The sequence below is a fragment of the Diceros bicornis genome, chromosome 1 (assembly GCF_020826845.1).
Source record: "Diceros bicornis minor isolate mBicDic1 chromosome 1, mDicBic1.mat.cur, whole genome shotgun sequence".
In the NCBI taxonomy this organism is placed as follows: Eukaryota; Metazoa; Chordata; class Mammalia; order Perissodactyla; family Rhinocerotidae; genus Diceros; species Diceros bicornis.
In genome coordinates, this window is record NC_080740.1 from 65,801,041 (window position 1) to 65,822,857 (window position 21,817).

Sequence of the window (21,817 nt, forward strand, 5' to 3'; positions counted from 1 at the left end):
TTGGTGATTATAGCCATTCTAACAGGCGTGAGGTGGTATCTTAGTGTTGTTTTGATTTGCATTTCCCTGATGATTAGTGATGTTGAGCATCTTTTCATGTGCCTATTGGCCATCTGTATATCTTCCTTGGAGAAGCGTCTGTTCATTTCCTCTGCCCATTTTTTGATCGGGTTGTTTGTTTTTTTGTTGTTCAGTTGTGTGAGTTCTTTATATATTATGGCGATCAACCCATTGTCAGATGTATGTTTTGCAAATATTCTCTCCCAGCTGGTTGGTTGTCTGTTCATCTTGATTCTGGTTTCATTTGTCTTATAAAAGCTCTTTAATCTGATAAAGTCCCACTTGTTTATTTTTTATTTAGTTTCCCTAGTCTGGGTAGGCATGTCATCCGAAAAGATTCCTTTAAAACCAATGTCAAATAGTGTGTTGCCTATATTTTCTTCTATGAGTTTTATAGTTTCAGGTCTCACCTTCAGGTCTTTGATCCATTTTGAGTTAATTTTTGTGAATGGTGATAACACATGGTCCGCTTTCATTCTTTTGCATGTGGCTGTCCAGTTTTCCCAACACCATTTATTGAAGAGACTTTCCTTTCTCCATTGCATGTTCTTAGCACCTTTGTCGAAAATTAGCTGTCCATATATGTGTGGTTTTATTTCTGGGTTTTCAATTCTGTTCCATTGATCTGTGTGTCTGTTTTTGTACCAGTACCATGCTGTTTTGATTACTACTGCTTTGTAGTATGTTTTGAAGTCAGGGATTGTGATGCCTCCTGCTTTGTTCTTTTTTTTTAGGATTTCTTTAGCTATTCGGGGTCTTTTGTTGCCCCATATAAATTTTAGTATTCTTTTTTCTATTTCTGCGAAGAATGTCATTGGGATTCTGATTGGGATTGCATTGAATCTGTAGATTGCCTTAGGTAATATAGACATTTTAACTATGTTTATTCTTCCAATCCACGTGCATGGGATATCTTCCCATTTCTTTATGTCATCATGGATTTCTTTCAATAATGTCTTGTAGTTCTCATTGTATAGGTCCTTCACCTCCTTGGTAAGATTTATTCCTAGGTATTTTATTCTTTTCGATGCAATTGTAAATGGTATTATCTTTTTGAGCTCTCTTTCTGTTAGTTCATTATTAGCATATAGAAATGCAACTGATTTTTGTAGATTGATTTTGTACCCTGCAACTTTGCTGCAGTTGTTGATTGTTTCTAATAGTTTTCCAACAGATTCTTTAGGGTTTTCTATATATACAATCATGTCATCTGCAAATAGTGAGAGTTTCACTTCTTCGTTACCTATTTGGATTCCTTTTATTCCTTTTTCTTGCCTAATTGCTCTGGCCAAAACCTCCAGTACTATGTTGAAGAGGAGTGGTGAGAGTGGGCAGTCCTGCCTCATTCCTGTTCTCAGAGGAATGGCTTTCAGTCTTTCCCCGTTGAGTATGATGTTGGCTGTGGGTTTGTCATATATGGCCTTTATTATGTTGAGGTACTTTCCTTCTATTCCCATTTTATTGAGAGTTTTTATCATAAATGGATGTTGTATCTTGTCAAATGCCTTCTCTGCGTCTTAATTCACATTCCAGTTGTTTATTTCTAGTATGTAGGAGTCACTGAATGTCAAGTGTTATCTAGTATCTGGACATCCTTGTGAAATATCTTAATTTTCATAGTGTATTTCATACAGTGGATTTTCCTCATAGATGACCATATTGTTTATAAATAATGGCAGCTTGGCTCTTTTTTTCCCACTTTTTTACCTCATATTTCTTCCTTCTGTCATTTGCATTTTGCTGTACAATGTTGAACAGTAGAGGTGACAAGGCATCCTCGTCCAACTCATGACTTGAGTAGGAATACAGGTTATTTCTTCCCTTCTCTGCCATTATGTTTGATGTGAGTTTCCTGGAGTGGGAAAAGTGACTTCTATAAGACTAAGAGGGGTATTGGTGGATGGGGAAAACATAGCTATAGAACCAGCTTAAGGATGCGACAAGGAGAGAGAAGCTGGCTCCAAATTCACTAAGAATCAGTTCACACACATGGTGAACCTCTTAGAACCCATTGTCCACACACTGGTGTTATACTTTTTTCTAATATATGTGTGCATACAAATTAAAACTGCCCAAGAAAGCATTTATATGACAATAATTCATGTTTGGAAACTATTTTTTAAGAGGCTATGTAACCTATACATCTAGACAAACTATTTCATCAACCAACCAAATGGTATCTTCACTTCTGTTTTGATTATGGGCTGGATACTCCCAAAAAACATACTTATCCAACAGATAACAACCACACACAACTGCAGACGTCTCTGCTACTGTGTACTCTTGTTACTACAATCTGAGTGATCAAAGTCCTCTAAGAATGTCTTGCAAAAACATATTTTATTTTATTGGTTATCCATCTGCTTGTTCAATAATAAACTGTTATGTAAATCAAAGGGTCACAAGGCTGGGACGAAGATTGGAAGACCTACTATTCTAAACCGTTGAGGCCAGACTGGCCTGTTTTTAATTCAACTGGAAAAGTAAAATTCCATTTTCTCAAAAAGGCTTTAAGAGAAAAAGGCTCCACAATTTCAGAGTATTGTCATGACCTGCCTCTCCTCAATGTGATTCCTGGGTTGCAGACTAAGTCTTAGGGAAGATTTAAAAAAAACAGGTAATTTTCAATCTTTAGTATTTTAATCTTTCATAAACCTGAAGACATTTCATTATTAAAAATTTGTTATAGATCATTTGATCATCTGCTCTTTTGTAGACACTGTGTGAGGGACTGTATGGTACATAGAGAAGAGAAAGCCATAAGTTCTACCCTCAAGAAATATTTGATCTTACAGAAGTTAAATAAAGAATTCTATAATCTAAAGCAACACAAATGCCATGAAAAATAGCACCGCAAGCAGGCCATTGCCACCTAGAGAAAGCAGAAAAGAACAAACGCCCCAGTGGAAAAAATGTAAAAAGGGTGTGTTCTGCAAACTATAGAGGGAAGAGTTCAATATCCATCCTGGGGTGGGCTTCTTTTAAATTGATTATTTCTTTGAGTAGTCGTTGGGTACCCAGAGATAGGAGTCAACATGAGATTACTAAGAATAGGCCCATCTGACGTAAGCTTATTTTCTTTTTAGAAAGGAGACTGAAAAATGCCTGGATTCGAGCAAGTTACTAGTCTTCCACAGTTTGGAGACAAGACGGAGAAACACGAGCAGGAAGGCAGAGGTGACAGGCTGATGAATGGCTCACTCTATTTATCCACAGAGTCGAGACGACTGTGAGCAATGGTAACCCTGACCCTGACTCTAAGTGGCCTGGACGAGACTGAGCTCTGGGGTCAGAAAGACTTGCGTCTGAAATCTAGCTCCAACATTTACTATTCGTATGACTTTGGATAAATTACTTTCTCTCTCTAAACCTTGGTTTCCTCATCTCTAAAACGAGGATAATCATAATACCAATCTCTTTGGTTGTTGTAAAAATTAAATGCAATGATGTATTCAAAGTTCTTAAATACAATAACTGGCACATTCTCCTCTGGAATTATGTTAGGCATCATAATCATAATTATTGTGATTAATAACATGGAAGGAGGTCTCTAGTGACCTATCCAGTACTTTGTCAGTGGATGCTTTGGATGAGGAAAGTGAAGGCACACTTATCAAATTCCAAATTTTACACATGCAGCTATAAATTTGCTCAGGCATCATCCTACATTTCTGTGATTTATATTTTGCCCCTATGGTTGGATTTTACATTTACTTCTATTTAACTCCATATTTTCAATACCAGCTAACTGGTTTTTCTTTTTTAAATCTTTACCTCTGTCTTCTAACGTTAGTTCTTCCTCAGAGCCACAGAAAAGTGTCTAGATTTAGTAACATGGTAGATGATGGTTCCATTTGTGGAAACAGGGAAGATTCAGGGAATTTGTGTTTAGGGGGCAGGATACAGAATGATTCTGTTTTAGATGTATTAAATTTGAGATTCCTAAGAGGCACCTATATGGGGTAGTAAGGAAGAAAATTGGATCTTGTGGTCTGGAGTTCAGAGGACAGCTTGACCTGGAGATATTAATTAAAGAGAGGTCGACAGCATGAAAATGGGTATTTAAAGCTAGGGATAGTTAAATAACATAAAGTAAGAATGTAGTCTGAGAAGAGTATCAAGTACCAAGCCCTGAAGAACTCCAACATTTAGAGGCCAGATAGAGAAGGAAGAACCTGTAAAAAATACTAAGAAAGAGTTGCTGGTGAGTTAGGAGGAAAACCAGGCAAGTATCGTGTTTAGGAAAATTAATGTGGAAACTATTTCAAGAAGGAAGATGGGACAATTGTAAGAGGTCAAATAAGAATAGTGTTCTCAAAATTTGAAACTTCTTTATGACAAAAGTTAACCAAAGTTCAAAAGCAAGCAGAAGATGGGGAGATGTATTTGCAAATTATATGGAACAAAGGACTAATATTCAGAATATAATAAAGAACATCCAGAAATTAATAAGAAAAATACAACAAGGTTGTCACATAAAGCACCAAACATGAAGATGCAGTTCACCTAAGGAGAAATGTATGTCAATAACTTTTAAATTAGTCAATAATTAATTTAGGGGCTGGCCCTGTGGCTTAGCGGTTAAGTGCGCACACTCTGCTACTGGCGGCCCGGGGTTGGATCCCCGGCGCACACCTACGCACCACTTGTCCGGCCATGCTGAGGCGCCGTCCCACATACAGCAACTAGAAGGATGTGCAACTATGACATACAACTATCTACTGGGGCTTTGGGGAGAAAAAGGGAAAAAAAAAAAGGAGGAGGATTGGCAATAGATGTTAGCTCAGGGCCGGTCTTCCTCAGCAAAAAAAAAAAAGAGGACGATTGGCATGGATGTTAGCTCAGGGCTCATCTTCCTCACACAAAAATAAACACATAAAATAATTAATTTAAAAGAGGTTTAACCTTCTAAATCATCTGGAAAATGCAAATTAAATGAAAGCGTTTTTTAAATTAGCAAAATAGTAACAGATGTATAATATTCAGTGTTGGTGAGGGGAAGGAGTAGAGGCTACCCTCACACTCTGCTGATGAGAATGATCACTACAGTGTTCTAGGAGTTCGATTTTATGGTAAACATAACATTTTTAAATGCACATACATGTCAATAGAGCAATTTCACTTTAGGTAGCTATTTGAGAGAAATACTGGCATATGCGCAAAGAAATGTGTTCAAGAGCATTAAAAACAGTACAGTTTGTGATAGCGAAAGATTGGAAACTCCTACACATCCACTAATGGGAAATAATTAAATACATTTTAATCCATATTTTTAGTATAGAAGATTATTTAGTACAGAACAGTTAAAAAGAATGAGTTAGATCTATATGTTCTGAGGTAGAATGATCTCTAAAATGCATTGTTAAGGGATAAAAAGCAAGGTGCAGAAAAGTACATAGACAATGGCCCCATTTATATAAAGTAAAGGGAGAAAAATCTATGAATCCATAAGTTTTTATGAATGTTTGTAAATGCATTGAAAAGATCACCAGACTAGTGTTAACTGTTGTCTCTGAGGCTAGGGGTAGGATTAGCAGGATAAAAGCTGATTTTACTTCTGATTGTTTGGGTTTTATATTTCTTGAATTCATCTGAATTTGTTGATGTCCTATTTGTGGGATTTTTGAGAAAAATACGAATTTTTTCTTAAGTTGTGTCAAGTTAAAACAATTGATCTGAAGAATTAATTGCATGATTTGTTCATTTATTCAACAAGAGTTTAAGTTCCTACTACACACTGGGCAACATATCGGGTATTCGGTATGTAGCAGTGAATAAAACACGTAGGATTCCTGCCCTTGCAAGGCTTACACCCTAGAGGATTCAGGTTTCAGAGTCCTCTCTCCTCTGCATATGCTGCCCCTACTCTTATGAGATTCCTCAACTCCACAGAAAAATATCTCAGACCAATTTCCTGCGTTTTTCATGACCTCATGAAGAAATGCAAAGAATAAAGTATGGAGAGTATATCCATAAGCCATCTCTAAACTACTATCTCTGCTTTACAATCCCACTGCAGATTTCCAAAAGCAGCAGGGATAAAACAGTACAGTATTAGTAAAATAGGACTTCTTGGGCTGCCCTAGAAACCCTCAAACTCTTTCTATAACTGTTTCTATGGGAAAAGGCCACCCAATTCTAAACAACTGACTTAGCAAATGCTCTGCTGGAGCATATTCTGTTTGTAAGATGTTGACAGCCTGTACTCAGGCAACTGCTAGCTTAAATAGCTAAAAACTCTCTGGCACCCACACAGAAGTTCTTGCACACACACTTTACTTTATGGTTGGGTCCTTTCTATGACACTTGCTAAGGCATAATAGTTAGGAGAGCATGTCAGCCTATAGGAGTATACTTTGAGGCCCTTCTGCCACCTAGAATCTCTACACTATACTGGGCTTTAGCTACAAGTCTGCCCACACGGGTAGCAGAAAACTGAATTCATGCTTCTGAGCAGCCTCTGAGGCAAAGCATTTATATTTCATAGCTATTCCCATTTTCTCTTCTTCTTTTCTTACACATGCAAATGAAAATTCCCCAGTTTTCAGCTGCCAGAACAGATGAATACTGTCATCATCAGAAAAATTAAATGCTTGTCTCAAAGAAGGAATTGCTCTTTAGAAATTCCTGTGTATCTCAGGGCAAAGAAAAAAAATGTTGACAATTCATCTTTGCTACAGGATGAGTGTACTTATGGCACACGGCTTGTCACAGCTGAGAACAATTCTAGCTCAGGGGAGCCAGAAAATTCTCAGGGTTTAGAGAGAGGTATCATGACTAGTCACTGAATATTCAACTCCAAAGTCACTCCTGCTTCCATCAACCTATGTAACCTTGGGTAAATCACTTGACCTCTCCAGGTTCTTTCCTATTCCATTTCCTTCCTCATTCTGTTCTCTCTGCCTGGAATTCCTTCCTTGATATCTCCTCCAAGTCTCAAATTCTTATAAAATGCTGTTCTGTGAAGCCTTCCCTGATTCCCTGAAGCCAAATCAGCTTCTTTCCTGCTCACATCCCCACTCTATATTGCCCCATAACCATTACATCACGTATCACATGGCATTACTCTTGTACATTTATCATTCTCCTTATTTTAGTCTATCATGCTATTTTATGACCATCTTAGGGTATCAGGCAAGATGCTATTACTACTACTCCTACTAATATTAATAACAGCATTAGTAGTATTGTGAGTGCTTATGGGCCCTATATGGACACATTATCTCTAATTGTCACAAAAACTCTATGAGATGGATATTGTTACCATTATTGTTACCATTTTTTTACAGTTGAGGAAAATAAAACCAAGAGAGATTATACAAATGGTTAGTAGTGGCACTGAGAGTCAAAATAAAATTTATTTTACCTTAAAGCCCATGCTTGTAACCACTACCCTAAAATACTACCTTTAAATAATAGTAGATGATATTTACTAAGTGCTTACTAGGTGTCAGGCTCTGTACTACATGTCCTATGTACATTAACTAATTTGATCCTCACAAAAACCGTGGGATATAGATATAGTGATTATGATATCAATTAAAAAAAAATGAAATTAAGGTTCAGAATGATTAAAGACTTGCCCAAGGCCATAGAACTATGGAGACTGGATTTCAACGTAGGTCAGTCTTCCCCCAGATCCTGAATCCTCACTCACAACTCTATTCCATGACCAGATGGTAGAATTTTCTTTAATCTTTGCAAACACTGCACAGGTTTTCAAGAATAACCCCTCTGGAAACAGAAAACTGGAGGGTTAACTCTTCTGAGCCATGCAAATGAACAAAATCTCTCAAGCCCCTAAACACTCACCTTAGTACATGTGTGGATCCATTAATGGTTGTGGTTGAACAGGGGACAGTCTGGCCCAGAATGGAAGGTCTCCGGTAGCGTTCATCATCACAGCACAGGATGATGAGGAAGGCACGTCTAAAAGACTTATTCAAGAAGGCGTAGAGAAAGGGGTTCAACCCAGAATTGATGTAGCCAAGCCAGAGGAAAGCGGTCCACACCTGTCCGGGGACAGTGTAGTCTATGAACGGATCCACAATGTTGGTGACAAAAAATGGAGCCCAGCAGAGGCAGAAGCAACCCATGATGATGCACAGGGTCTTGGCTGCTTTGGTCTCTGTCCTCATGCGATGAGTGCTATGCTGGTCTGCCGGCAGGGGCCTGCCCTCCGAGGGGGCTCCTGCCCGTTGTAACATCTGGATCTGGTGGGCATGCTCCTTAGCTGTGACATAGATGCGATAATAGGCCAGCACCATGAGGAGAAACGGGATGTAGAAGGCCACCACAGAGCAGGTGATGGCGTACGGCTTGTTGACCATGAAGATACAGTACGTAGAGTTAGAGTTCTGGTTGAACTTCCTTTTTTCTATCTGAGAGTTGGCGGGAGAGAGGAAGCGAGGAAGGGAGGGAGAAAGGGAAGGAAAAAGTGAAGAGGAAGAAGCAGGAAGGGAACGAGGAAAATTGTAACAAAAGAAAAAGGGATGAAAAAGAAGAAGAGAAAAGGAGGAATTGGAAAGTAGAAAGAAGGGGATGGGGACAGAGAAGGAAGAATAAGCGAAAAGGGGAAAGGAAAGAAAGAAGAAGGTTTATCAGCAAAGTTTTCATTTTCTTATCAGCCTACAGCACATAGAACCATGATGGTAGAAAAGGAATATAACCATATCCCAGGGCTCAGAGGGCTTGTCTGTCCACAAGGGGCTGAGGGCCCCAGCAAAGAGTAGAAATAAAATAGGGACAAAATCATTCTTCACTCTACCTACCCTACCAATAGTGGAGTTAACGTCTCCTCCCTTCCCAGTCTGCTTGCACACACTGTATCTGGTAGTAAAAGTCTTCAAACTGTGGCTCATCTCCTTTAAGACTATATAGGTCTTTAAGATATAGGCCTAGCCGGTTTTGGCTAGGCCTATATCTCAGCATTTCCTCTATAAAATTTAGAATTAGCTCATCAATTTCCATAAGCATCTTCTAGGATTTTGATTGGAGTTAAAATAGAACAATTGAGGGAGATCCACATCTTTACAACGTTAAATCTTAAGTTCCCTTAAGTCTTTTAAAATTTATTTCAGTAATATTTTATAATTTTTTGTGTAAATGTCTAGCACATCTTTTGTTAGATTTATTCCTAAGTATTTGATTTTCGTTCTACTGCAAATGGTATCATGTTAAATTCTTAATCCTGCTTGTTGCTAGTATGCAGAACTCGGTGAAAACTTTTTGTATTAAGAGCATAGACTCTGAAAGTCCAGTAAGCCTGGCCTTAGATATAGTCACTACCACTCCCTACCAATGTGATGTCAGCTAATGACTTAACCTCTCTGATCCTCAATTTCCTGAGGACAATAACAGGATTTGCTTCATAGCATTGTTGTGAGGCCTGAGTGAGATAACAATGATTACATTAACCCGGGGCTCAGCACACAGTAAGTGTTCCACAATTGTGGCCATTATTATTATTATTCTCTTGGTTGTTAGCAACTTGAATTTCATTTCCCCCAAGAATGATAAAACTGAAAGTTTGAAAGAAGAGGGATAGTATTCAAGAAAACATCCATACAGTCTCCCTTGTCCGGACCCCCTTTTACTTCTCCACTCCTTTGTCCCCAGCATTTCTTTCAGAAGCCCAAGGAACTCTTGTTCTCACATACCACATGCCAATCCTGGCCCAGCCTTGGTTTGGATATCCTTTCCTGGACAAAGAACAAGGCAAGATTAGGGGCTTGGGAATGGGGTGGAGAGAGGAAGGGGCAGCTCCTGCTCTGACTGGTCCCGTTGGGCCGGAGCTCGCTCTCAGTCTCTCCTCTCCATTCCCCTTCTACCTCCACGTGGTCCTGAGATCAGTTTTAAAGTGCCTGCCTGACAGCTTCCTAGGGAACATATATCCCTGCTAATGAATCCAGACCACAGCTTTTGATCTTCCTTACAAGTCCGGTAATACAAACGCAGCATGTCAGAGCTGGACGTGTCTGAAAGATCATCGGAAGAGGGGCTGGCAAATGCCTGGCATGTGTGCCACACGCTGTTCTCCTATACCACTGGAAGATGCTATTCTCCACTGAGGACCAAGGGATCTTCTCATCGCAGCCCTCCAGGAAGTGGGTCAGTGACAGAGCTAGGCTCAGTGCTCAGTTCTCTTGACTCCTGGCCCAGCGCTCCCTTCATTCTCTAGAAGCCTCTACCCACATGTTTTCTGTGGGTCATTGTAAGCCTCATAGACTCTCAGCATGGAATGGGATGAAGGCCTCTTGGGGCACATCACATACCTCAAACCCTGGAGTCTGACTGCTAAGCTGTGAACACCTGTTCTGCTATTCACTAGCTGTGTGACATTGGGCATGTTACTTTACCTTTTTTTAATTTTTTTTTTGTGAGGAGGATCAGCCCTGAGCTAACATCCAATGCCAATCTTCCTCTTTTTTGCTGAGGAAGACCGGCCCCGGGCTAACATCCGTGCCCATCTTCCTCTGCTTTACATGGGACGCTGCCACAGCATGGCTTAACAAGCGGTGCATCGGTGCACGCCCGGGATCTGAACCGGCGAACCCAGGGCCACCACAGTGGAGCGTGCGCACCCAACCGCTTGCGCCACCGGGCCGGCCCTCAACTTCACCTTTTTTGAGCCTGAGTTTTCTCATCTGTGAAATGGGAAAATTTAATTTTCTCAAAAGCACATTGTCAGGATTATATGTATTTAGTGTACTTTCTGGCATACAGTAAGCTTTCAAAAATGTTAGCCTGCTTTTTTTGCTGTTACTGTTGTTACTCAGATCAGTACCAGAATCTTTCTTAGAATATCCACCCAACGTGATATTGTTTGTTTATGTAGAACCCCAAGCAAACCAAAGTTAATCAGGCAGTAAACCAGTGGGGTCTGCGTGGGTACTTACCAAATCAATTATGCCAATGTTATTCCAGCCTTGCATTATAGGGAGAAAAGAGATAAACGTGGGGATGACCCAGCAGCCTCCCAGCATTAATGCGATGCGCAGAGGGGTCATCTTGTTCCTATAGACCAAAGGCTGGCAGCAGATGGCGTAATACCTGGAGACAGAACAGAGGGGTGGGTGCCATGGGAAAGGAGGAATGAGAGGGACGAGGGAGGAAGATGTGATGAGAGGAAGAGGGGAGAAGGAGAGGGATGGAGAAGGGAGAGAGAAGCAAGAAAAGAACAGAGGAAAGAAAAACCACAATTATACAATAAAATGTTATATTGGCCAATGAGTTTCTGCTAATATAAACAGAAACTTGAGATCACATCTGAGAATCACTGCCTGGAGTCAGCCCCACCTCCCTCTTCCTCTCCTGAGGAAGCTCGACACACACCTGAGGGTCTGCTCTTTCTCAGGCACAGTTCCAACACTACCCTCATGCCTGGGCATTTTAGGAGCTTCTGTCCAGCCCTCTGGGCCTCAGTGTCCAGACATCTGTCGCCCTCTTTGATAACAACTTGAGGTGACCCAGGCTTGGCCCTACATCTGAGCTCTGAGAATTGTATCTCAGATGTGTCCCTGTCCTCTTGATCACCTGCCTATACTGAAGAGATGCCCTAAGTCGCTGTGCCTTAAATTGTGGTCCAGGGACTCCACCTTGCTCCTCTGCATCAGACTCACCTGAGGAGGCCTATTTAAAATGCAGATTCCAAAGATCTCCTGAATCAGAGCTTGTTGGGGGGGGCCTGGAGTTTGCATTTTGACAAGTGGAAGTCATTACTGCTGTTTGCTAAGTATGTCCAGTTCCCCTTTCTGGGCACACGTGCTTCCTGGCCTCCTTGTGGTTGAGTTAGGCCAAGTGACTGGTCTGGCTAGTAAGTCGTGAGCAGAATTGACATGTGTTACTTCTGGGCTGGACCATTTAATTGTTTCTCTGATGCCAAGAATGTAAAATTTCAAACATTTCCTGTTCCATAATTTCCTACCTACTGGTAGAGACCACCTCACCCCGTTTATCATGGTCTGATCTTCCTCAGGGGACCACTGTTCATCCTTTTTTGAGTCCATGTTCTGCCTATTGTACTAGTTTTCTGCTTACCTCCAGATAGAGGTGCAACGTGCCAGACTCAATGATCTAGTCTCTAAGTCCCAGATTGCTCCTTGCATGTTACTCCAGCCTTGGAGATCACCACTTCCATGCCCAGGCAGTTCACGGAATTTGACAACAGGCAAAATATCACAGTAAGTCTCTCAGCTATTTGTCTTTGGAAGAGTCAAAGAATAAACTGCAAAAAGACAGCCTGAAGGCTAAGTCTATTCTTTAAGATTTTATACCATTTAATGACGAGCCACCCCCTTATACTCCTCATTTTATGCAGTTCTCTCTGTTAATTTTTCCCACCTCTTCTTTTCTTTTCTTAATCCAAAGCGTAACTAACATAACAATGGCTATATTCTTTGAAGAGGTGGTGGTAGGATGAATTGGGAGAAAGGGTGGAATGAGGAGAGCCCAGTATTGCAAGCATGAGAAGTGGGTGCCTCAGGGCTGGGAGGGGAGGATACACCCTTCCCTCCAAGGCATCAAGGAGCAGCTGACCACACTGTGCCAGGCAGCTTCCTGTGGCCAGAGAGGCAGTGGGTGTCCTGACCTGCACCAAAGTGCAAGGAACAACAGACCAAAGAATGGGAGAGAGGCTAACTTAGACACTCATTTTCTCTATCTATAAAACTGACATGGTAGCCAAATCTAACTAAAGAGAACTCAGTAATGGAAACAATCATGATTAGCTATAATTCCCTCCGTGTTCTTGACTTTATAAGAAAGGCAAATTCTATCCGAGTGGCAATTTTTTCTGAATGGCTATATTAATAAGCATCAGAGGTTTATTATTAACATAGAGTTAATGATGAATTTGGACTATATGAAAATATACTTTTTTTCATATTTTGCTTCCTTCCTCATTTCCTGCTAGAGGGCCTAGATTAGACATTTGGTTTTGTACATTTAGCATCCTTCCTCCATTCTCTTGGTAATAACATCTCAAATCCTTTGGGAATTATCTCTCCTTTGTTTCTGTAATGTTGTTGGGAAAGCAGATGATGGGACTGACTTTTCTGGCCGGGGAGTGACTCAATCAGACTTTCTCCTGGAACTCTGCATGTCACGCAGAGTGATGCAAATACGGGAAAGTCAGCGGAGGTCCCACAGCAGCCTCCTGGCAGTGTTGAGAGTAGCTCCTGCTCCTTGGATCTTTGGGGAGGCCATGCTCTTACCCCTTCAGATCCTCATTCTTTAGCTCTTCCTTCAATTAAATACGCCACCTCATATCTTTCCAATAACTTCCCTTTTTGCTTACGGTGGTGTTATAAGTTGGATTGTGTCCCCCCTCTCCCAAAAGATATGTTGAAATCCTAACCCTCAGTACCTTGGAATATGACCATATTTGGAAATAGGATCTTTACAGAGGTAATAAAATTAAAATGAGGCCCTTAGGGTGGGTCCTCATCCAATATGACTAATGTCCTTATAGAAAGGGAAATTTGGAAACACAGACAGATATGCTCAGAGAGAAGATGGCTATGTGAAGATGGATGATTGGAATGATGCATCTACAAGCCAACGAACACCAAGGATTGCCTGAAACTAGAAGAGGCAAGGAAGAATCGTTCTCCTGCAGGTTTCAGAGGGGGCATGACCCTGCTGACACCTTGATTTCAGACTTCCGACCTCTAGAACCATGAGAAAATAAATTTCCTCTTGTTCCAAGCCACCCAGTTTGTGTTATAACTTTGTTATAACAGTTCTAGCAAACTAATCAAGTTGGCTAAAGGCCATCTTTGTTACTTGCAACCAAAGTATCCTGCCTCAGTAAAAATGGTTTTAATGCCAGACATGTTCTTCATAGACACTTTGTTCTGAGTAAGAATGTCTTTGTTTTATTCAATATACTTCCAGATCACAGCTCAAGTTACAGCATTCCTTCATCTACCATCCCAAAGAAGACAATCAAGGGATAAGTGAAGAATAGATGTTGCCCTATCTTTGCTGTATAATTTATGATTTTTGAGGTTTGGAACAGGTGCCAAAATGTTGATTAAAGACAGGATTTCAGGAATTTTGGTTTGAGTCTCCAATGTCACATAAATCCAAAAGTTCACAAAAACAAGGCCAAATTAAATATCTTGCAGGACAAAAGGTAAGTTTGAGGAACCAGGATGTCTGACCTGAGAAGATTCTTTCAATTTCCATGAGTGGATGTGGACGTTTAGTGATTTATGTTGGGAAGACAATAAAATTTACAGAAGAGGACTTTAGAATATATGGCTATATTGGTGCTCAGAGCATTTTTATGAAAGCCTTTCTTTCTAAGTCTGGCTTGGCCAGGGTGGTTCCCTGCTTCCCACGGCATGATGAATATCCTGTGGACAATAAGATCTTCCCACATTCTGCTGTCCAAACGTTCTATGCTTTAATTTGCATTACTCTAGGTTACTAGGAGCTGCTGCTACAGAGAAGTAAATAGTGGTGACAGTTTCCTTTTGAAATTCAACCTCAAGGGGGATATTGTGGATGTAATACACATTTTACCAACCCCTTACACATTTTACGTACACAGTCAGCGCCCTGGACAATGAATGGTGGAAATAAAGTTGCTTGCACAGCTCATTCCAAAGCGGGCTAAGTTGGGACACACCCACGGTCTCTTGCACAGACAGGTGTAGAAAGTTACTCTTGCGTGATGTGGGGTTGTTGGACAGGCCTGGGAAAAGTCCTTTATCTCCTACTTTAAAAATTGGCAATAACTAAAGGGGAAAAAAAGAATTTTATTTTATTTTAAATAGATTATCTGAATTGTGAGTGATAGGTAAAGATGAAGAAGAGAAATACCAAATTGTGTCTAGGTATGTGTTTTACTTCAATCTTCTCTACATCTTCAATCTGGTGTTCTGTCCTACTATAAACATAATTTGATTTTTAAGTGGCATGGAGTAGAGAATATAAGGTTTTTATTTGGAGCTAAAATTATAGTACCCACTTGACTTGTATGGGTTCAAGATTCTTACCAAGGCCTCGGCACTCGTAAGGCAGCTGCCCTACCTAAGCCACCTCGTGTCTTTCTACCGTCTTTCCTTATAACTTTCTAATCTTTGCTTTCTAGCAAAGAATCTAGAAAAACAAACATCCTCTTGAAGGCTGCATACAAAAATCTAAATTAAGTAGGTGAAAATAAACATCACTGAATAAAATGATTAATAAAAATTGAGTTCTAGTGTTAACGGACTAAGGGAGCTTCCTTAAAATTCTAACCTTTGTCTAAAGATCAAGGACCAGATAGAAACGTGATAACTTTATTTTTATCTTTCATGGCTACTTTTTAATTCCTATATTTGGATTATATTACCCCTTCAAATAACAAAAATATTTATCCTATCATGAACTGCCCCCCAAACACATGTCCAACACCACTAGACAGAAGTAGCTAGTTCAATTTGCAAGTTCTTTGGAGGTCAGGCAAAGCGCTCTGGCTGAGTTAATAATAATAGCTACTATTCATTTACTTACCAAGAGCTCTATCAGTATTGTCTGACTTAGTCCTCACAACTACTTTCAAGACAGGAACTACAAATGCACCATTTTACAGATAAGGAAACGGACACACAGAAGTATCAGAATTTGTCCAGGGTCCCACGGGTGGTAAGAGCTGAGCTGGGATCTAGTCCAGGCAGCCTGACTCAAGGGCCAGGATGTTAACCTCATCGCTGTCCCTTCACTCTGCTACCTCTCCTAAATCTCCAAGGGATTATTCTAATTCTTTACAACCTACTTTAGAAACAAAAGGCTGAATCTCAGAACTTGAAGGATCCTCAGAATCCTGAAATTCCCAGATCCCCTCTAAAATGAAATGTACCCAAGCCTGCAAGAACGCACTAGGGACCAGGAATTCACCAAATTCTACTGCAGTACATGCTAAACTTAAGGCTATCCTGAAGTTAAGAAAGTTTCCTCCAAAATCGATTTTCTGTAACTTCTAGTTTTACCCTCTGGCTCAATTTAAAATTTCTATCTCTAATTTTTTTTCTGCATAGTGGTCTTACAGACATCTGAAGAGAGCTGTTACATTCCTCTGAAGTCTTACTTTTGTAAGTAAAAATATTCCCAGTTGTATTCAACCAGGGTTGATTCCGCTCACCAAGGGATATTTGGCAATGTCTGGAGACACTTTTTGTTGTCACATCTGGGAAGGGTGAGGCTATTGGTGTCCAGTGGGTAGAAGTCAGGGATGCTGCTAAAGGTCTTACAATGTACAAGTCAGCGCCCCCCACAACGAAGAATCATCTAATCTACAAGGTCAGCAGTGCTGGGGTTGAGAAACCCTGGTTTAGAGGAGGCAATTTTCACCAATGGCAGGGGCTCCATGTCCTTTGTATAAGCCATTGCCTCTCAAGAGTGGGTGCCACAAGGAGAGAACAACACTCTCGTGCATCCTATACAGACCAGAGAAGACTAGTACATCACCTTCTACCCTGCCCGCCCTAACTTAGTATAGCCGGGGGGACACCCAGAAGTACAAGACACCTGCACCACCTCAAAGAGCTGTGACCTAGAACAGGAGGTGAGAAAAGTCTACTCTAACTGACTTATAAGTTTCAGAGACGTTTGCCCTGTTGACCACTGTATCCCCAATGCCTAGTACAATGCTAGATATAGAGTGGATGCTCACAAAATGGATTGAATAAATAATAAACTCTTAATCACCACCAATTAAAATAAATTCCACTAAAATGTGGGACCAAGTTTTTGGGATATGAAAGGTCATATCTAGTAGAGGAATAGGGAAAAACTTTCTCCAATAAGTGTCTTTTAAGTTGGACTTGAGAGACTGGGTAAGGATGGTGAAGGAGAAAATGTAATCCAGATGCTATAAACAGCATGGACAGAGGCCAGGAGACAGGAATTTTATATACATGAAATACATATCCATAAATACATGTCTACATAGCCATATAAACATAAAAGAGTACAAGTTAGCTGGATCGTAGAGTGTTTGTAAGGAAGTAGAAGGAAATAAGCCTAAAAAGGCTGGCTGAGGGCCAGCAGTGGTTCTCAAACTGTGGCATGCAGCAGAATCACCTGGAGGGTTTGCTGAAACGCAGATGGCTGGTAGATCTGGAATAGGGCCTAAGAATTTGCATTTTTGACATTCTCCCAAGTGCTGCTGCTGCTGCTGCTGCTGGTTTGGAGACCACACTTTAAGAACCACTGTCTTAGAGGTTTCTGAATGCTATGCTAGGAGTCACTAAAAGTTTTCTGAACTGGAAAATGTCCATCACAATTAACACTGTTGCATGCTCTGCCAAAGGAGCTGGATTACAACAAATTCAGGAGAAAGGGTTGTTGGTTCACAAGCTAGGTGGACAATATTCATCAGAAGAAGCAATTCTGTCTCATCTCAGGAATAAATTTACCTGCAAACTCTGTTCTGTAGACTTCCATTGGACAATTCCCATTCTTCTCTAACTAGAAAACTTTTACAAAGTAGTTAAATGAATGTTCAAATGACAAGCGAGATTCCAGATGGCCGAGATTAACTAAGATGTAGCAAGGGTATTTACAAAGCAATTTCTTATGCAAAACATTTCAAAGTATTGCTCATAAAACTCCATTAAAATCCCTCTGGTAGAGCAGCCACCAGCTTCCCCATGTGTAAATGTGTGATCAAATTGCTTTTAAATGTCTCTGGGGACACAATTTACTTTGACAACTCTTAGAAGACAGTCATCTATTTTAAGCTCCATGCTAATCTCTTCCTCGCTATTCCTGCAATTAAGGAAAATTCTTCCTCCCCTCCCAACCACAAGGAAGGCAGAGGAGCAAGGAGAACAACTTGGAACCCTAGGCTCTCAGAATTAGAGGAGATTTTAGCAGTCAATTTTATGTCTTCACATCTGGGTACCAACTCTCTCTGCCTTAACCATTTATTAGCTCTGTGGTCTTAGATCAGTTACTTAACCTCTCCCAGACCCAGTTTCCTCATCCATAAAGTGGGGATCATTATGTTCACCTCATTGATTGGCTGTGAGAATTGATGAAATAATATGTTTAAAACTTAGGAAGTTCCTGGCACACAAAGATTGATAAATAGCAGTTATTATTTTTATTCCCATCCCCTCTGATCTTTTATATATATATATTTGTTTCATATTATTGTAATCATATTCAAATACACTTTGGAAGCAGGGGCTCTAAATTATTTAATAAACAAAATAGAAGTCACTTGGTTTAACATCTCTCCCAGTAGCTGATTCTGAGAAAGAATAAGGTGAATGAGTTGGTCCCTAAAGGTGAATGGAAGCATTGAGACCTTATTGGCTTCCTGCAGTGAATTGATGATGTGTGGCAATCTCTCATGGACTTAATCCAGGCCCAGCCCATCTATGTGAGATGGCTGCAGATGGCATCCTGGATGATCACTGAGACCAAATCTCTAATCAAGATCAACTAAAAAAGACATGTCCCAGGAGAGAAGAGATGAAGTAGCAGCTGGCTGCTAAGACCTGAGTATTGACATGAACTTAGGAAAACAGAAACCTTTCAGCACAGATTTTTTCACGATTTCTAATTCACAAAGCTCAAGCAAATGGTTTTCAAGACTTAGGATGAAGGGGATAAAGAGCTCCACTGAATCAGTAAACTATGAGGTACAAGGGCCTTTTGCCTTTAGAGGAAAATCAGTAAGTTCTAGTCCCAGCTCTTTCACGGGTTTTCCTTCTGACTTTGGACAAATCGCTTGGTGTCTTTGTGTCTCCGTTTTCTTCTGTGTAAAAGGGGGATTAATTACATCTGAGTTTTTGTAAGAGGTTGTAGTTGTGGTGGATTAAAGATGGCCACAAATTCTCTGACACTCCTCCCATCCAGACGTGGGGAGTCTCCCTCTTCCCTTGGATCTGGGATGCCTTGGGACTGCTTCGACCATTGGAAGTGTTGTATGCCAGTGCCAGGACTAATTTTTAAGAGGGCTCTTGGTTTCTCAGAGCCATGAGCTGTCACATAAGAAATTCAACATGAGATCATGTATAGAAGACCTGGGACCACACGGACAGGGAGAGGGGCCCAGCTGAGCCCAGCCTTCCAGCTGACCCCACCAAGGAGCCCTGTGTGTGATGAACTGCCTTGGACCCTCCAGGAAAGTCCAGTCTCCAGCTAAACACCATCAAGTGACTTCAGCCAAGCCCAATTTCCTGATGCACAGAATTGTGAGATCTGATAATAATACATTATTGTTTAAGCCACTAAGTTTGGGGGTAGATGTTATATGGTGACGCACAACCCCTATAAGGGTAAACAGGTAATATAAACTCTAGGGTAATCGTGGGTTCACTGGCTGGGTAGTAGTCTTCCCTCCGGGAGGTGATCCAGCCTAGATCTAGAGAAAGAGACTTATCTTTCTGCTCTTAGTAACTGGTTTTGTTTTAGTTTAGTTCCTCCGGTTCCCCTTTGAGGAGGTGGAGAAGAGAGAAAAGCAGCAGCAGCTGTAAGAAAACACTAAAGACCTTTCCTGCCGGTTCCCAAGGGGCTTGGCAAGCTGCCAGTCACTGGAGCATCAATGAGGAAGAGTCCAGCAGGGATATTCACCAGGATCCAGGGACAGGAAGGGAAGCTGAGAATATAGCCAAGAGCGGAGGTAGAACTCTGGGTTCCAGGAAGGAAAAACTGTAGGGGTGGGGGGACAGGGAGAGACTCTTTTCTGTCAGACATCTGGAGGACATCAAATGGAGCTTTGCAGGAATCATAATCCCATGTGCAATCCGCAGATGTAATGTTTATTGTGTTCCTCTTTGTTAAATATCCTTCTGTATCTTCATGATAAGAAGACTTGCAAGAATGGGGATGTCAGCTGTCTAGGAAAGTGTCTTCCTGAGTTGTTATAGACTAAAGGAAAAAGGATAACCTGCCCAAAATGTCATCTGAAAACATCTTGGCAGGGCTTACTCGGACACACACAAAGGTTACCAAGATATACTTTACCACATGTGTGAATGGAGCAGTCTTCCAGCAGACACTGGATGACTGTCCCACTGACCCTTCCAAACGCAGCTCAAGGATCACATCCTCTAGAAAGTTCTTTCTGGCCCCAAAAAAACACAGAGAGAGACTCCTGTCTGTCAGAGATATGGATTTGTTCCCACCTCTGCCCTGGTTTTTTACCGTACCTTGTATATATCTGTGACACAGCATTTTTCTAATTGTATTATAATTGTCCACTTTCTTCTCTATTGCTACAACTACTATTCCTACTATACACACCACCCTTTTTTGAAGGCATACTATGTGTTAGGAAGTGTATTCTATGCTTTATTTAATTCCTATAGCAACTCTGCAATGCAGGTCTCATCATCCACATTTTAAATATGAGGAAACTGAGGCCCAGAGAATTTAATCCATTTCTCCAACATCATACAGCCAGGATATGGTAGCACTGGGACTTCAACCCACATCTACCAAATATACCCTGGTAATGCTGGTAAATGGGTGAGGCTAGACAAAAACAGCCCTATCTAGGAAGAGGAAGGAGAATAAGCAATGCCCTATAAGCTTTCTGAGCTGAGGACACAGACAGACAAAAGACATTTAAAGATGAACTTGAGAGATTAGATAACATACAGGAATAATAGCTAAGAAGCTACTGCAGTAATCCAGAAATGGGATGGGGAAAAAGGAATAAAGAGGAGGAAGATGGATTTGAAAGATATTTATGAAAATGTAACTATGATGTGGCATCCCGCTGGTCATGGTAGATAAGTAAAAGATGACCTCAAAGAATTAACGTTTAAATGACTAAAAGATGACTAATAAATGCACCTTTGATGTACAAAGTGGAAGAAGATATTAATTTACAATGGAAATTTCCACTTTGAGCATAATGGGTTTGGGGAAACAGAAAGATACTTAAGGCAAGATATTGAACAGGCAGCTACCTGTTCAACAGAGCCCAGAGGACCCCGGAGCCTGGCATGGGACAAGACTGCAGAAGAGACAAGAGCAGAGGTGCAGATGAAGCCACAGGAATGGGTGAGCTCTCCAAAGGAGAGAGGGGTGATACCCAGGGCTGGAAGGCTTGGGTCTAACCTTCAAGGACACTCAGCTATGCAACGGGAAGAAAAACAAAAACTGTCAGTGTCTGGGAAGGCACCACCAAAGCCACCAGGAATTTGCATTTGGAAAGGCAAATGATAATGGAATACTACTTGTGGGTAACATTTATTGTATGCTTACTAGGTGCCATGCACTGGTTTACCTTCTTTGCATGCTCTCAGTAATTTATGCTTCACAAACTCCAAATGGAATATACTGTTATTAACACAATTTTACTGATGAGAAGAGAAAGCCCAGAAAATTTAAGGAACTTCACCAAGATCACACAATTAATAACTAGTCAAGCTGGCATTGAATCCAGGCAGTCTAGCACCCCAGGCTGCATTCTTAACTACTTGCTATATCAAGAGTTCTAAAAGGGTAGAAAAACTAACACCAGAGTTATATCAAACCACTACAAGTCACATCTGCTCAGCTAAACATGCATGGAGCAGCTACTGTGGACCTGTAAGGAGAACACAAGAATAGATGAGATAAAGGATGACTCTCAAGGAGCTAAGAGTCTAGAGTGAGACAGACAAATAGACCAATTATTAAAATGGGTTATAGCTCTTTGCTTATATTTAACGTTCTATGGGAGTTCAGAGGAAGAAACAAGAAATCTTTGGAAATGAAGCCTGGCTGGTCAGTGAAGAAGCTCACAGATTGTATCTGAGTATTG

The 21,817-nt window shown here is 40.8% G+C and overlaps 1 protein-coding gene across 2 annotated transcripts in view; it reads right to left on the minus strand.

Moving 5' to 3' along the window:
* Positions 1-21,817, minus strand: part of HTR4 (5-hydroxytryptamine receptor 4) — a 157,336-nt gene that overhangs the window by 18,432 nt on the left and 117,087 nt on the right. Inside the window, exons 4-7 of one of the 2 annotated variants that reach the window (XM_058543604.1) lie at positions 10,959-11,112; positions 9,720-9,761; positions 7,873-8,441; positions 1,623-1,912 (exon numbers count right to left, since the gene is read on the minus strand). In XM_058543604.1, the coding sequence (XP_058399587.1) occupies positions 1,705-1,912; positions 7,873-8,441; positions 9,720-9,761; positions 10,959-11,112 (973 nt within the window). In that variant the 3' untranslated portion in view covers positions 1,623-1,704. Of the gene's footprint in view, positions 1-1,622; positions 1,913-7,872; positions 8,442-9,719; positions 9,762-10,958; positions 11,113-21,817 lie in introns of those variants that run through there. The other variant, XM_058543594.1, reaches the window with a different exon arrangement.